The sequence below is a fragment of the Oryzias melastigma genome, linkage group LG11, assembly GCF_002922805.2.
Source record: "Oryzias melastigma strain HK-1 linkage group LG11, ASM292280v2, whole genome shotgun sequence".
Classification (NCBI taxonomy): domain Eukaryota; kingdom Metazoa; phylum Chordata; class Actinopteri; order Beloniformes; family Adrianichthyidae; genus Oryzias; species Oryzias melastigma.
The window spans coordinates 24,012,218-24,027,200 of record NC_050522.1 but is presented as its reverse complement, the minus strand read 5'-3'; the positions used below and the strand labels follow the sequence as shown (position 1 = coordinate 24,027,200).

The 14,983-nt window shown below is 39.8% G+C and overlaps 1 protein-coding gene across 1 annotated transcript in view; it reads right to left on the bottom strand.

Moving 5' to 3' along the window:
• Positions 1-14,983, bottom strand: part of LOC112162588 (regulating synaptic membrane exocytosis protein 2) — a 44,401-nt gene that overhangs the window by 2,452 nt on the left and 26,966 nt on the right. Inside the window, exons 22-37 of the mRNA XM_036214325.1 lie at positions 14,603-14,710; positions 12,624-12,674; positions 12,470-12,532; positions 12,334-12,393; positions 10,886-11,062; positions 10,416-10,525; positions 10,177-10,206; positions 8,864-9,718; positions 7,974-8,015; positions 5,020-5,042; positions 4,844-4,941; positions 3,220-3,375; positions 1,793-1,977; positions 1,090-1,225; positions 872-984; positions 212-313 (exon numbers count right to left, since the gene is read on the bottom strand). Coding sequence (XP_036070218.1) covers positions 212-313; positions 872-984; positions 1,090-1,225; positions 1,793-1,977; positions 3,220-3,375; positions 4,844-4,941; positions 5,020-5,042; positions 7,974-8,015; positions 8,864-9,718; positions 10,177-10,206; positions 10,416-10,525; positions 10,886-11,062; positions 12,334-12,393; positions 12,470-12,532; positions 12,624-12,674; positions 14,603-14,710 — 2,309 coding nt within the window. The remainder of the gene's footprint in view (positions 1-211; positions 314-871; positions 985-1,089; positions 1,226-1,792; positions 1,978-3,219; positions 3,376-4,843; positions 4,942-5,019; positions 5,043-7,973; positions 8,016-8,863; positions 9,719-10,176; positions 10,207-10,415; positions 10,526-10,885; positions 11,063-12,333; positions 12,394-12,469; positions 12,533-12,623; positions 12,675-14,602; positions 14,711-14,983) is intronic.

The following is a 14,983-nucleotide window of genomic DNA, read 5'->3' as shown; positions in this document are numbered from 1 at the left end:
CAAAATTGAAGCTAAACTCTAAATAAAAATAAGTAAAAAGCAAATTAGCCAAAAAAGCATGTTGGGAAAAGAGAAGCTAAACTCTAAATTAGCCTAAAAAAGCATTTGAAATCAACACTGCCAAATAAAATATTGACATTTTTCATAGAGTAGATTTTTTTCCATACAGCTCTAGTTAAAAAATGTTTTTTTTGTTTTTTTTTTTTTTTACCTGGAGTGTTTTTGTTGCCTTGTTTACCCACAAGCCCCCGGGCACGAATCACCTCCACATCCAGACGCTCCTTCCTGTAGACCATCCCAATCTGGATGTCCCCTGGTCAACGGAGAGAAATTCATAAATCTTTTTGGATATGACAGTTTCTGGTCTTACAGTGTCGTAAATTAACAAGATTTTACATTAAAAAGAAACATCAAACAAGAACTTTTGAGTTCCCTCGTACTAAAAACACATTTCAAATGAGTGATTTCTGAAATATTTACACTCCATAAAAGAAAATCCCAAGTTTTTGCTTAAATTTTTCTGGATAAAGACCATTTTTAATCATATTTTTTACAAAGAAAGATTAAATGCTGGCCCTTTTGGGAATGCGAAATTGGATGGAAAACAATCTAAAATAGAATTTAAAAAATGCTTGAAAGAAAGCAAAACACAGCTAAACATTTTTAATGTGCATAAATATGCAATCAAAATTAAAATATGATTAAAGCTACAAAAACCAGAACTACAGGTAGGAAAATCTAACTTTTAACACCTAAAAATAGAATGCTTAAAACCTGAATGAATGAAAAAAGCGTTAAAATAAGGGAAAAAATAAAACAAGGATCTGAATAAAGACTGACTTAATGCTCCTGCACAAACATATTTTCTTACCCATGGGGGGTGTAGCGAGAGTCTGCCGTCCAGCCAGCTGGGCGGGGCCTAATCCCTCCAGAAAGCCAGTGAACTGTTTGTCTGACGCCAACTTCACTCCGGGAAAAATGAGACTGAGGAAGGTTCAGGAACAAGAATGTAACAGAGAAAAAAAATAAATATGAAAATAATGATAAAGAGATAAATAGAGGAGATAAAAATAAAATCTGAATGCCTACGCTCCAGGTTTTGGGTCTTCAGCATCAGGATCTCGACTCGGTTGTCGGGTGAATCGAGATTTAAACTCGACGGCCAACCCTGTTTCCACACTTCTCTGGACAGGAAGTCTGATCACTTTCTTCTTCTTCTCCTCTTCTGCTCGGAGAACAACATTTAAACCCTCATCAGTGTTATCTTTTTTTAATTTAAAAGGCAGTAATGAGTAAAAACAAAGGTATGAGCAGCGCCGTATGGTCTGCAGGTGCTACCCACCCCCGCCCTGACCCAGCCTTACAGACTGCTGCACGCCCCTCCCCCTCCCCATCAGTATGCTTCCTTAAAATAAAAACATTTTCAAAAATGGCGGCTCTTCTGTTGATTTAATCTCCATAGCAACCATTTTATTTTTTGGTCGCCTGGGGGTGATGAACAAGTCGGTGTAATTTTTTGAAGAATCAGCAAAAGTAAATTTGGGAATTTCCTTAGCAACGCAGGTTTTTTGTTACCTACGCCCACATTCCCTAAAATAGCCATATCGTATGTCATATTGTGTCGCTCAGCTTGAGCCAGGGATTCATACATTACATCTTGGTAGATCAGAAAAATTATTAGCGACAAGGCCTTCAGTGGCAAAGTATCTAAAGTGTTACTACGATCAATACCACAAAGTCTAGCATAGTATATAATACTAATACAGCGGAGATTTTGTAAAAACCGCCTGACCTTCTGGATTCAGCTGAGAGGCGCTCTGGCTCTTTTTTCCCAGTCCCACCATTCCCATCATCCTCGCTCCGAAGCTCGATCGCCGCTTTTTGTCGTCGTCATCGTCGTCGTTTCTCCCGAGCGAGCAAATCTCACCGCCAACACTCGAGGACTTGGCGAGGGGAGCTCCAGGAGTCGAGGCAGGCCTGTCATGGAGGAGGATTAAACTAGAAACGTGCCACACAATTAACCAAGTTGAACCGTGACAAAACTTTTGTTTGATGGCGACTAAGAATATTAACATTTCATTTAGCGAAATGTAGTATGAGATATTTAAGAGATAAATCACAAATTAAAGTTTTTTTTTTTTTTTTCAAACATTAGGTTGATTGGAGGTGGAGCTACATCATCGTTGTCATGGTGACGCATGTAAGAAAAAATGTAACCAGCTTTGTGAAAATGGAAAAATCAACAAACAAACAAACAAATAGGGGAACAAAGGAGGTCCATCATCACCATATCAGACATGTGTCACAGTCAGGGCCCGGGGGCCGGATCCGGCCCTCCAGGTAATTCTATCCGTCCCTCCAGATCATTTTATTGTATTGTTATTAATGGTCTGATGTTATCTTGCTCTTATTTGTAACTTGGATGATTTTGACGAAATATATTTTTATGGAGGGTAAAATATTGAAAGTTATTTAAGGTTTAAGTGGATTTATTCTGGAATAATAGTCCTGCCTTTTTATTATTATGTTAAAAAGTTACGGTTTTCAAGTTTTAAAAATCGGCATTCCGCTAGCTTTTTGGACTATTTTGATATTTACAAATATTTTTGGAGCTACATGCTAGCTGTTTTGACCAATTTTAACTTTTTTCAGTTTTTTTAGGCTGTTTTGGAGTTTTGCTAATATTTACACGCTAGCTGTTTTGGCTAATTTAGGCTGTTTTCCATTTTTTAGGCTGTTTTGAAGTTTAGCTAATACTTCAGCTACATGCTAGCTGTTTTGGCTAATTTAGGCTTTTTAAGTTTGGAGTTTAGCCAATATTTCAGCTACATAATAACTGTTTTAGCCACCTTAGGCTTTTTTTTTCTTTTAGTTTTTTAGGCTGTTTTGGACTTAGACTAATATTTACATGCTAGCTGTTTTAGCTAATTTAGACGTTTTTCAGTTTTTTTTTAGGTTTTTGAGGTTTAGTATTTTTTTCAGCTACATGCTAGCTGTTTTGGCTAACCTAAGTTTTTTTTCTTAGTTGTTTAGGCTACTTTGGCATCTAGCTAACATTTTAGCTGGCTATCAGCTTCAGCTTTTTCAGCATCAGCATTTTCAGCTATCAATTTCTTTTACCTAAGCTGTGCTTTGGATTTTGAACCCCCTGTGCGATTGAGTTTGACACCCCTGCCGTATCAGAACACCGCTGGCTTCAGTAGGACTACAGTGTCTTACTTTGCAGGCTCCGCCTCCTCCTCCTGTCCTTCCTCCACTGACTCGCTCTTCTGCAGAGGAGCTTTTCCCTCCGCCTCCCCCACCACCACCTCCTGTGCTCCCTCTGCTCCTGCCACCACCTCTGCTGCTGACTGGACCTCCACAGATTCCACCTGACTGTCTCAGCCAGATGGAGAAGAAGCAGCGTGCAAACAGAAACATGCAAGACATGACAGAAAACCATCGTGCAAAAGTGAAAAGAAGCGAGATGGAAGCATGCAAATGAACACGGAAATAAAAACGTGAAGGAGCAGCGGATGAGTCATGCAGAAAGTGAAGTAGATCAGCGTTTTTCAACCTTTTTTGGAGACAAATTTAACTTTTTTCTTTATAAAAATCACACCAGCATCAAGAAAATTTTGTGACCCTAAGCAGCTGGACTGGTTGAATTTATTGTAAATTACTGTCATCTAACTTTTATCTTTATCATACTGTCAGACAGTCATGCAATACATTCACTGCATATTATACTGTGTATGTATATGCATGTGACAAATACATTTAAATTTGATATGTAAAAAAAAAAAAAAAAGGAAACTCTGGTTTGTAGATCTGGTGAGCACCAGTTACTATCTGGTGAGCACCAGTTACTATCTGGTGAGCAGCAGTTACTATCTGGTGAGCAGCAGTTACTATCCGACGAGCAGCAGTTACTATCCGGTGAGCACCAGTTACTATCTGGTAAGAACCAGTTACTATCTGGTGAGCATCAGTTACTATCTGGTGAGCATCAGTTACTATCTGGTGAGCATCAGTTACTATCTGGTGAGCACCAGTTACTATCTGGTAAGAACCAGTTAATATCTGGTGAGTATCAGTTATTATCTGGTGAGTATCAGTTATTATCTGGTGAGAACCAGTTATTATCTGGTAAGCACCAGTTATTATCTGGTGAGCACCAGTTACTATCTGGTGAGCACCAGTTATTATCTGGTGAGCACCAGTTACTATCTGGTAAGCACCAGTTACTATCTGGTGAGCACCAGTTACTATCTGGTGAGAACCAGTTATTATCTGGTGAGAACCAGTTACTATCTGGTAAGAACCAGTTATTATCTGGTGAGCACCAGTTACTATCTGGTGAGCACCAATTATTATCTGGTGTGCACCAGTTACTATCTGTGAGCACCAGTTACTATCTGGTGAGCACCAGTTACTATCTGGTAAGAAAAAGTTACTATCCGGTCTGCACCAGTTACTATCTGGCGACCACCTGTTATTATGTTTTTTTTTTAAAAAAAAAATCTAGTTAACTGGTGATAAAAATAAAAAAAATAATCTTTTTTACTTCAATTTTTAATTTTTACCTTGATGTCCCTTTAGGGATAGTAAATAGGAATCAACAGAGATAAAAAGGTACTTTATGATCTTTCATGTTTACTAACAACTTCGTGTGGTCCTGTTCAGATGAACAGAGCTGATATTCTGGTAACGCTAAATGTTTTTAAGACAGGTGAAACTGAACATTATCTCACAGCACACCTGACCATCTCTCACATTGATTGAAAAACGCTGAGGTAGAACATAAACGTTGCTCTTTATGGGATGAACATTCATTCTGGTCGGACTGAAGTGGACTCCTCACCTCAACTTGAGGGCAGATCTGGTGTCCGAAGCGTTGGACATGGCGGAGACGTCGCTGACGTCGCTGTCGGACGACTTAAAGGAGAGGCTGTCTCTCAACTGGAGGGAGTGAAGCACAGGTGAGTGGGTGAGCAGGTGTGTGATGGTCCAAACTAGTAAAGTGTGACGTTTCTTTACCTTTGTGGGGTCTTTCATCACACCTGCAGAGACACAAAGACGGAAGATTAGAACAACAAGTTGCCAGATCACATGATTTTAGTCAATGCAGTCAGAATCAGCTTCAATCTTTTCAAAATAAAATACACTTTGAAGGAGAAGAAACGTATTTGAATCAGTGATACAACAGTTGTGAAAAATATATATGATTTTTTTGTTCAACAGTAAAAAAAATTAAAAAGTGTTTTATAATTACTATTTTTAATTAAAAAAATAGCATTATTGCATGATTGTATTCACAAATTGATCTTAAATCACAATAATAACCAATATTTTCTTGGTTTTTTCAGCTGCTCCCTTTAGGGGGCGCCACAGTCAATCATTCACCTCCATCTAACCTCCTTTAAATCTTCTTTACTCACACCAGCCACCCTCATTACATCCATGAACTCTTCCTCCTACTATCTCAAACCTCAACATCCTTTCACCAACATCTTCAATCTTCTTAATTTTTCCAAACCTGCATTTATCTCCACTTAATTATAACGATTTAAAGTCTGTTTCAATGAAAATAGTTTACGTGCAAAGCAAGAGATATTTGTTCTGACACAAGAAACTCCACAGATTGTGATGATTCAGACCAAGTTTTCAGTTGCTACCAAAGAAAAGTCAAAAGGAGGAAGAAAGCTCGTCTCTACCTTCTCTGCTCGCCGGTAACACTTCTCCTTCAAATGTCAACCAAGGATGAAAGGAAGAGAAGTCAACCCAACAAGAGGTCAGTCAAAAAGTTACGATTAACCACAGATTATATCTATTGAATTAAGCTGCTCTCTATGGAGGGACTTTTGTGCCACTATATTTGCAAGCAAAAGTAACAGATTTGAGATCAAAATTTTCTAAATTGCGAACAAAATGTAAAGTGTTAAGAATGCAAATTCCTAATTTGCAAATAAAAATATTTTTGGGTTTGCAAATAAATCATAATCGTATCGTAATGTAAGGTCCAGCTGGACGGAGGCGACGTTTTTTTCCGCTGGTCGCTACTCGAACATGAATAAATCGAGAACCCTGTTGTACGTTTGAGTTTTATTTCTCCTTCCGAGTTCTGTTCAAAGAGAAACGGGCCAGAATGGTTAAAGACGGCAGAACTCCAATCTAACAGCGGCGATAAAAAGTCAAAAATCTGCCTCGGTCCCAAAGCACGGCAATTCAAGGCCGAGACACCTGATTGGATAGAATTTGAACCAATCAGCAGGCTGTTTGGGGTGGCACAAACGTTAAGGCTGAGAAAATTCTTTTTTAACACAAAATCAAAGATAAAGCAAAAACGAGATGAGGCACTACGCATCTAAAAACGTCTGTGCTGCATATCTTTTGAAAGCAAAAAAAAATGTTTTTGAAAGCAAATATAAAATATTTTTATTTGCAAATTATGATATTTTTTTTTCTTAACACTTTGTTTGCAATTTAGAAAATTGTGACTTTTGCTTGCAATATGGTGGCACAAGAATCACTCCAAAGCTCTCAAGTCCAGTAGCTACAAATGTGCAGAAGCCCCAAGTTTTAGGTCTAAACACTGAAAATAAACTATTTTCTTTAACATCATAAAATAACAAAAAAATATATATAGTTTCAAGATGAGTTGTAAAAGTGTTCCTAGTGGTCGTTTTAAGCCAAAATCTATAAACTTGTGTTATTTTCTAGAACATAGTTTCTGCAGAGCGGCAGGAGTTCATTAGTAATTCTGGTTTGTGGGAGAGATTGTTGGTGCCGAAGTATTTTCCCATCAGCCCTTTGTTTACACTCTTTCCTGCTAGCTTGTAAACAACAAAGAACTCTAAACTGTACATAAAAATAAAATTATATTAAATTATAAAGCTGAGAAAGATGAGATGTTTAAATTGCTTTTTTGTTTATACTTGTAAAATCTGATTTGGGCCAATAAATTCAAAAAAATGGGAGCTTTATTGTTAAATTTAGCTTTATGATATAGTATTTGGTTAACAAAATTGGGAAATGTATTAAATGAAATTGAGACAAAACCTTGTTATCATAATTAACAAAAAACAAAAAAGTCTAAAATGTGGATTATTTTTTGTTAGAATCAGATTCGTTCATCTGTCCCAAATTATTTTGGAGTACTGATCCGTCATAATTTGAATTAAAAAAATGTCAGTTTTAATCTTAAATTCTGTAAGATTAAGAGAAAAATGTTACAAGAAAATGTACACAAAAACCTATTTTTTTTAGAGTGGGTAATTAAGGAAAATTAAGCTTAAAATTAATTTCTGGGTACCACTTAAAAAAGTTCAAATTGTGACGTAGAAAAAACGCTGGGGGAGCCACAAACTATCTGCTCCAAGCTATCATCAATGGTGAAGGGAAGGGGGGCGGGGTTACTCCTCATTAACAGTCTCGCCCACAACTCAGAGGTGAATTCCTATTGAATTACTGCAGCTCTACAGAAACTACGTTCTAAAAAATGAGTTTTTTCTTTTTAATTTTTCTGTAAACCACATAATCATAATTAAAAGACACCTGGAACACTTTGAAAATACATCATTTTTTAATAAAGTATTTTTCTAAATCTACTAGAATCCACTAAAAATGACTACATAGGAATATTTTGAGAAGTTCTAATATTTTAAACACTACTTACAACTACAGAACACTGGATAATCCTACAATCAATGATATACTACAGAGTGGATTACTACAAGTACCAGGTGAACTAAACGCAGATCAAAAAGTCTCACGTCTCCTCGACATGAAAACGACACGATGCGTACCATTAGCTGCTTTCTTCTGCTGGTCCTCCCATGTGACCTCTACACCGTGCAAACAGGGACAAGTGACAAGTCAGACTAGCAAGAAGGTTCCACTCTGCTGAGGACACACACCTCTGACTTCAGGATCTACAACACCTAGACACCTGAGAGGATCACCGGGACGCTACAACCTAAAACTGGACTTGCCTTTTCTGGTACCTCCAGGTGTTGCTGAGCGTCTTTCAGGATCTGATATGTGCAGGAGTGATATGATGTGAAAGACAGGGAAATACAGACAAATGAATCGATGATATTTATGATGACTAATGCCTGACACACACACACAGTTTTTCCCTGTAATCCAGTTTTTGAACTAATCCTCCTATGACAGGGAGGCTAACAGTGTTTTCTGTTAGCAGTTCTGTCTACGATTGATGCTAACACTGTTTTCTGTTAGAAGTTCTGTCTATGACTGATGCTAAAACTGTTTTCTGTTAGAAGTTCTGTCTATGACTGATGCTAAAACTGTTTTCTGTTAGCAGTTCTGTCTACAATTGATGCTAACAGTGTTTTCTGCTAGCAGTTCTGTCTACGACTGATGCTAACAGTGTTTTCTGTTAGCAGTTCTGTCTGTGATTGATGCTAACTGTGTTTTCTGTTAGCAGTTCTGTCTGTGATTGATGCTAACAGTGTTTTCTTTTAGCAGTTCTGTCTACAATTGCTGCTAACAGTGTTTTGATAACAGAAAACAATATTAGCAAAACCCTATTTTGCTAGCAGTGTTGGCAAACAGTCTCAAAGCCAGATTGAGGGGGAAAAAAAATCCTGCGTCTCTGATAGTGTTTGGGGAGCCGGGCCAAATGTGGAGGTGGGCCGGATTTGGCCTGCAGGACACAGTTTGGGGACCCCTGGTCTAACACAATGATCCAAAGTTCTTCCCTTGCATGATAACAATAACCATAAAATGTTCCAATATTTCCTCAACAAACCACTACAAACTACACTAGAACCATCTTAAGATAGCATAAGAGGCTCTAAAGAAGCGACAAAAACAGCTGTGCAGACTATCCACAAATGTTATACTGTGAAGTACACACCTGGAGTCTGTGGGGGCGGGGCCGGTGAAGGGGCTGGTGAAGGGTCAGCTGAGGGTATTGCGACAGGTGTTGGGGCAGGTGTGGGGGTTGGTTGAGTATGAACGGTGGACACTGGCGTCTGAGATGGAGCGGGGACGGGAGATGGAGCGGGCGAAACTACAGGAGCCAAGGTCGGGGCAGCGATGGATGGACGTACAGGTGTGGAGGTAGGCGTTGGTGCATTTGTAGGTACTGGGGCAGGTGGAGGTGCAGGTGCACGCGAAGGTGTTGGTGTGGCTACATTTGCATGTGTTGGTGCAGGTGTTGGTGCAGGTGTTGGTGCAGGTGTTGGTGCATTAACAGATGCTGGGCCAGGTGCATGTGGGGGTGCTGGAGTTGGAGCATTTACAGGTGCTGGTGCAGGTGTATGAGGTGCAGGTGCATGTGGAGGTGCTGGTGTTGTAACATTTACAGGTGCAGGTGCATGTGGGGGTCCAGGTGCATGTGGGGGTCCAGGTGCATGTGGAGGTCCAGGTGCATGAGGAGGTGCAGGTGCTGGTGCATGTGCAGGTCCATTTACAAGTGTCGGTGCAGGTGCATGTTTAGGTGCAGCATGTGCATTAACAGGTGGGATTGAGGGTGCAGGTCGAGGCACACATGTGGGGGTGGGTGCAGGCGTAGCTGACAGTGCAGGTGTAGGCACAGATGCAGGAGGGGGGTGTGTCAGGGCAGATAGAAGGGGAGGCCCCTGGATGCGTATCATAGGAGGCTGATGACTAACAGGGAGAGAGGCCTGTCTGTGGATAGGGGGCGGGGCTTGATGAGGGGGAGGAGCTACAGAAGGGGGAGGTGCTCCTGTGGCTGGCATAGCCGAAACTGATGGAAAGCAAAATGTTTCGCATAAAAAAACAAACAGAAAGATGAGAGGCATGAATGAAAATGGAGAAAGAATGAATGTCCACACATACAGCTACCGCGGGACATTTTAGCGTTCGTTCAAAACCATAAGAGCCAAACACTAGATAAACTAAAAACGGTTTAGTGTCAGCAAGTTTCAGAGGTTTCAACAGACACTACAACTACTGCTGTACTGTAACTCCTACAAATCAACAAGCTGCTTTACTGGAGTTTATAGCAAAGTGATGACAAAGTCTCCTGGAAGGAAACGATTTATGGATTTAAACGTTTCAAAGCAGCTGGATTGAGGAGTATTCAAGTAGTAGTATTAGAAAACACATCTGTTATTCTACTTCTAGTGCACACATGCTTTTCTTGAATCAAAAGCACAACCTTTCTGGCTCTTCGCTAGCAAACATGATGCTAACAAGATGTACCTGTTTGAACAAAGTCAGAGGGTTCCCCATCTGAAAGAAGGAAGTCAGTGTTAGGCTTTCACCTTTATGGTTCCACCAGATACTCGTAGGACGAAAAAAGCCAGATCTCAGTGAAAAAAAAAGATTCTTCAAAGTCAAGGCTCGCAAAAACGGAACTCTTTAAAATTTGTTTGCCCAATTTTTGAATTGCAGCCTTCAGGGCACGAAACAGATGTCAATAACCTTTCCTGCAAACATACTTCTGTCTGCTGCTCCTTTTGGCGGGACAACAGGAAGTTGGCGTCCTCTTCGGCCACAGATCGGCGTTCCTGTTGGACTGGTGAGGGTGGATCCACCTCGAGCATTTGCCCTGTTGGGACGAAAAACCAACATCCCAATTAACAATGTCCAAAAAAGACGGTAATGTCTGATGTGAGTGATGAGAGTGGAAATGGTCAAGGTATTCCAATGTTTCTTTGGCTACAAAACGAAATAAGGCAGGAGGTCATGCAACAAATCCTGCAAATAAACACCAAGGTAAACAAACATGCTGGAGAACATCAGGAATGACGTTCATGCAAAAAGAAAAGGTAGATGGTTAGAGTGTTAGTGATGGGATTCTGATGGATAAAAAAAAGTTAGTGGTAAATAAAGACAATTCTTTTATTGAAAACCAAAAAACAGAACTGTAAAGAAAGGAGATGTTTCTGATCGCCCTCCAGCCCGTCACCTGATCAGGGCAGGCGATGGCGGTGCGGAGCGCCCAGAACGTTGGGCAGACAGCTGCGAAGACCCCGCTCGGTCGGTGGAGTGCGAGCGCGAGTAGATGGGTCGGTCGGCCATCGCTCTCTGGTCGGCAGAGCGTGAGCGAGTGTAGTAATCTCTCCGATCCATCCCTCGACTGTACCTGCATGTCATTGTGGGAAAAAAACGTCACATGACAGCCCCCTACACCTGTGGGAGAGGTCAGTTGACTGTCCAGGTGAGCTGGTTGTCTTTGGGAATCTGTAAATCAGAGGGATAAGGCACTGAAGCACCAAGAGCCTTCATCATCTGATAAGGAACAAAAGGAAAGAATCACCGTGAAACCTCTAACCTCTACGCAAATAAACCTCCATAAGAATGAGTAAAACCTTCTACATCCTCTAGATCACGTGTCAAAGTCAAGGCCCGGGGGCCGGATCCGGTCCTCCAGATAATTATATTTTATTGTTATTAATGGTCCGATGTTACCTTGCACTTGTTTCTAACTTGTATAATTTTGACAAAATATATTTTTATGGAGAGAAAAATATAGTAAGCTAGTAAAGGTTTCAACTTGATTTATTCGGAAATAATATTCCTGCCTTTTTATTATTCATAATTATGTTAAAAAGTTAAGGCGTTACATTTTTAAAAATTTACATTTTTTTAGCTTTCTGGACTATTTCAGCATTTACTAAGATTTTTATAGGCTATTTGGCTATTTCAGCCACATGCTAGCTATTTTGGGTAATTTGCGCTTTTTTTGTTTTTAAGGGTGTTTGGAGTTTAGCTATTATTTCAGCTAAATGCTAGCTAGTTTGGCTAATTTAGGCTTTATTCCGTTTTTTTAGGCTATTTCGGAGTTTAGGTAATATTTCAGCTACATACTATCTATTTTGGCTAATTTATGCTTTTTCCGTTTTTAAGCCTATTTTAGGGTTTAGCTAATATTTCAGCTACATGCTAGCTGTTTTGGCTAATTCAGTTTTTTAGGCTATTTTGGAGTTAAGCTAATATTTCAGCTACATGCCAGCTTTTTTGGCAAACCTACACTTTTTAAGCTAATTTTGCATTTAGCTATTATTTTAGCTGGCTATTAGCTTCAGTGTTTTGAGCTATCAACTTCAGCATGTTCAGCTATCAGCAAGAGCATCTTCAGTGCCCACATTCATCTTATAGCATTCACACTAGCATTATTTTAGGTAATACTATAAATTTAGTTCATAATTATGTTAAAAAGTTACATTTTTAAACTTTTAAAAATGTAGTTTTAGAGTGTTCAATAAATGCTTATCCTTTTCGGCCTGCGATCTAAAGTGTGTTTTGGATTTTGGCCCCCTGTGCGATTGACTTTGACACCCCTGCTCTAGATCTACATCTCTATAACCGACAGCTCTCATCTTCTACAACCACAGCGGTCTGCCTGAAGTTTACCTCAGCAGCTCTTCATCATAAGCATCAGGCTCATAGGGAAAATCAGGGATGACGTCTTGACTGAAGAACAGAAAAGTGCAAAAAATGATTCTCTGGTTCTACGTTACTGCATTTCCCATGACTCCTTGAGCCTCACCTGTAGTCCTCAAAGTGTCCATTTACAGTTTGGTTTGTCCATTTGTTGTGCACACCATTGTATCTTACACAAGAGAAACAAACAAAAAAGATGGAGACCTGTGATCTCGTGATCTTCCTGATTCATGACATGAACCAGCCTCCTGCTGCAGTACCTGTCATAGGAATCCAGAGAGTTGCCGACAGACATTCTCCTTAATGATCTCCTGAATACACAGAGACACAGGTGATACAACCAGCTCTATAATCTACGCTATTATGTTAGTACAACCTGCTAAAAGCGCACAAACGGAATTCTGTAAAACTACAAACACTACAACACTGAGGAGTTCAACTAAAGCTTATAGCAGTAATCTAACTAAGGTATAAACTACCCATTGACTGTATATTAGAACTGGACCGATTGAGTGACATCACCCATAGAAAATCCAGCTACAAGCAAAGTAAGTGAATTCAGTCATCATTTTTTTGCGAAATGGTCGCCACCATGTTGGAGCCAAATATTGTCAGTATACTGTGATTGGTTCAAGTCAGTCCAAGTCAGAGGTGAGGAAAGTCAGAACTCCTGCCCCTTGAAAGCAGGCTACACAAAATCTGTCAATCAAATGTTTTGGAAGCAGGCTCCAACTACTTTTATTGAGATGTTACAACTCGAATAACTAGCAAAGAAAGAATTATCAAGAAAAATCTGTCAATCTTGAACGTCGGATGTAGGGGCCAGTTTTGATGAGATGATGGGTCCTGGCCAATGTAAAAGTTGAGATTCTGGCCCCCTCTGGATTTTTTTGAGAATTGCAAGTTTGTCAGTTTTTTCAGGAAGGTGCTAGAGAGCACTGATACAAAAATGTATCAGAAAAACCATTAAAGGGGTGAAAAAAACAAACAAAATTGAGATAATGGGTCCAGAGGCCCAACTTCTCAATTTTATTCCCTAATGGACCCTGATGCGGGTAGGGTTAGAGTATTGAGTTAGGGTCTCGGTCTGCGTCCAGGGGGTTGGAGGGCCCTGATTAGCATATACAATTCTTTCCCATCTCTGGACCAGCACCAAGCAGCCCTCGGACCGGTACCGGTTCAAGGTTGGGGACCTGTGATTTAATTGGAAGAGCCAACACATCAAAAAAAAGAGTTAGGGACACCCATAACATCAGAGAAGAGGGGCCCGTACTATACGTCCCTCTATATGTGCCGATTTGGGAGTGAGAATGTGTTGGAGAGTCACGTCCACCTGTCTGTAAAAACTGTTGGGTAACAGAAAATTGATCTTAGGATTCGACTGTTTTTGAGATGCTGAGAAGATTTTACTCTTGAATAAAACTCAACAGAAGTCGATTTGTTTTCTGCTTAGTTAAGTTTCACTAAACACCAGCTGGCTCCACTCATTTTAATGAGGCATCTGATTGGTTAGTTTTTAATAACTCAGATTAACAAGAGTAAGAATGGTTATTCTGACCGATAGAATGTCTGAGTAATAGCTGTTTATTTCTCTATAGAAGTCTATGGGATTTTGGTTTCTTGGAGTCACTTCCTGTTTGCAAAGCCAGGGGGAGGGGTCACTCAGTTTAGTTCTCATATATACAGTCAATGAAGCAACCTCCAGTAATCATACTTAAATACTGACTGTTCAACATAAAAATGTTTTCAAAACACCACTAAGCTTGTTTATCTGCTCCACCCTTCAAATCTACAACCATTCTAGGGGCATCCTGCCTGACCTAGGTCCTGGTTTCACACCAACCATGCAGTCGTTTGCTGTTTGTTTAAGTCCCATAACTAAGACTATGGTCATATATCCCAATATGCCACCTAAATTCACGTTTTTCAGAACATTTGACAGAGCAGATTGGTGATTTAAATCACCAACCTGTCAACTAGGAAGGTTTTAGGGTCCCATTGACCCAACTGTTGATTTGAACCTCCCTATCTCTGTTGGGCCCCAAGTTTGTAGTTTTTTAAATCAGACCAACACTTACTTAATGTGAAATTTACCTTTACTTTGTTGTGTTGGTTACAACTTTCCTTTATTTCTGACTCTTAATGTGACAAAAGGTCAGTTTTATTAAATAAAATGAGGCTGCATGCTGATTGGCTCTTGTCCAGGTGACCCAGGTCAGGTGTGTTACCCTTCTGTTACCTGTCCAGACTGCTGTACTGACAAACATCAGAGTACGTTCTGCTGAGCTTGGAGCCGCGCAGCAGGCGCACAGCATCCTCGCGGTACAACGGCAACAGTGGGTTACCGCTAGCAACCAGAGGTCAGAGGTCACAAGAAGAAGGGAGTTACAGAAAACAGGAACACTTTGGTCAATTAAACTGAAAAATATTTAGCATAATATAAATATAAAATGATGAATTATTGTAATTAATTCAGTGTTTTTTACTTATTTATATGTATTTATTCATTCTTCATGAACCAGTTTGTCTCCCAATGATTGTTAAATAAAGTTGGATGGGATTAGATTGGATTGTAAAGATCAGTAGTAAACCAAATAATCTAATTTCATCTCATGCAAAC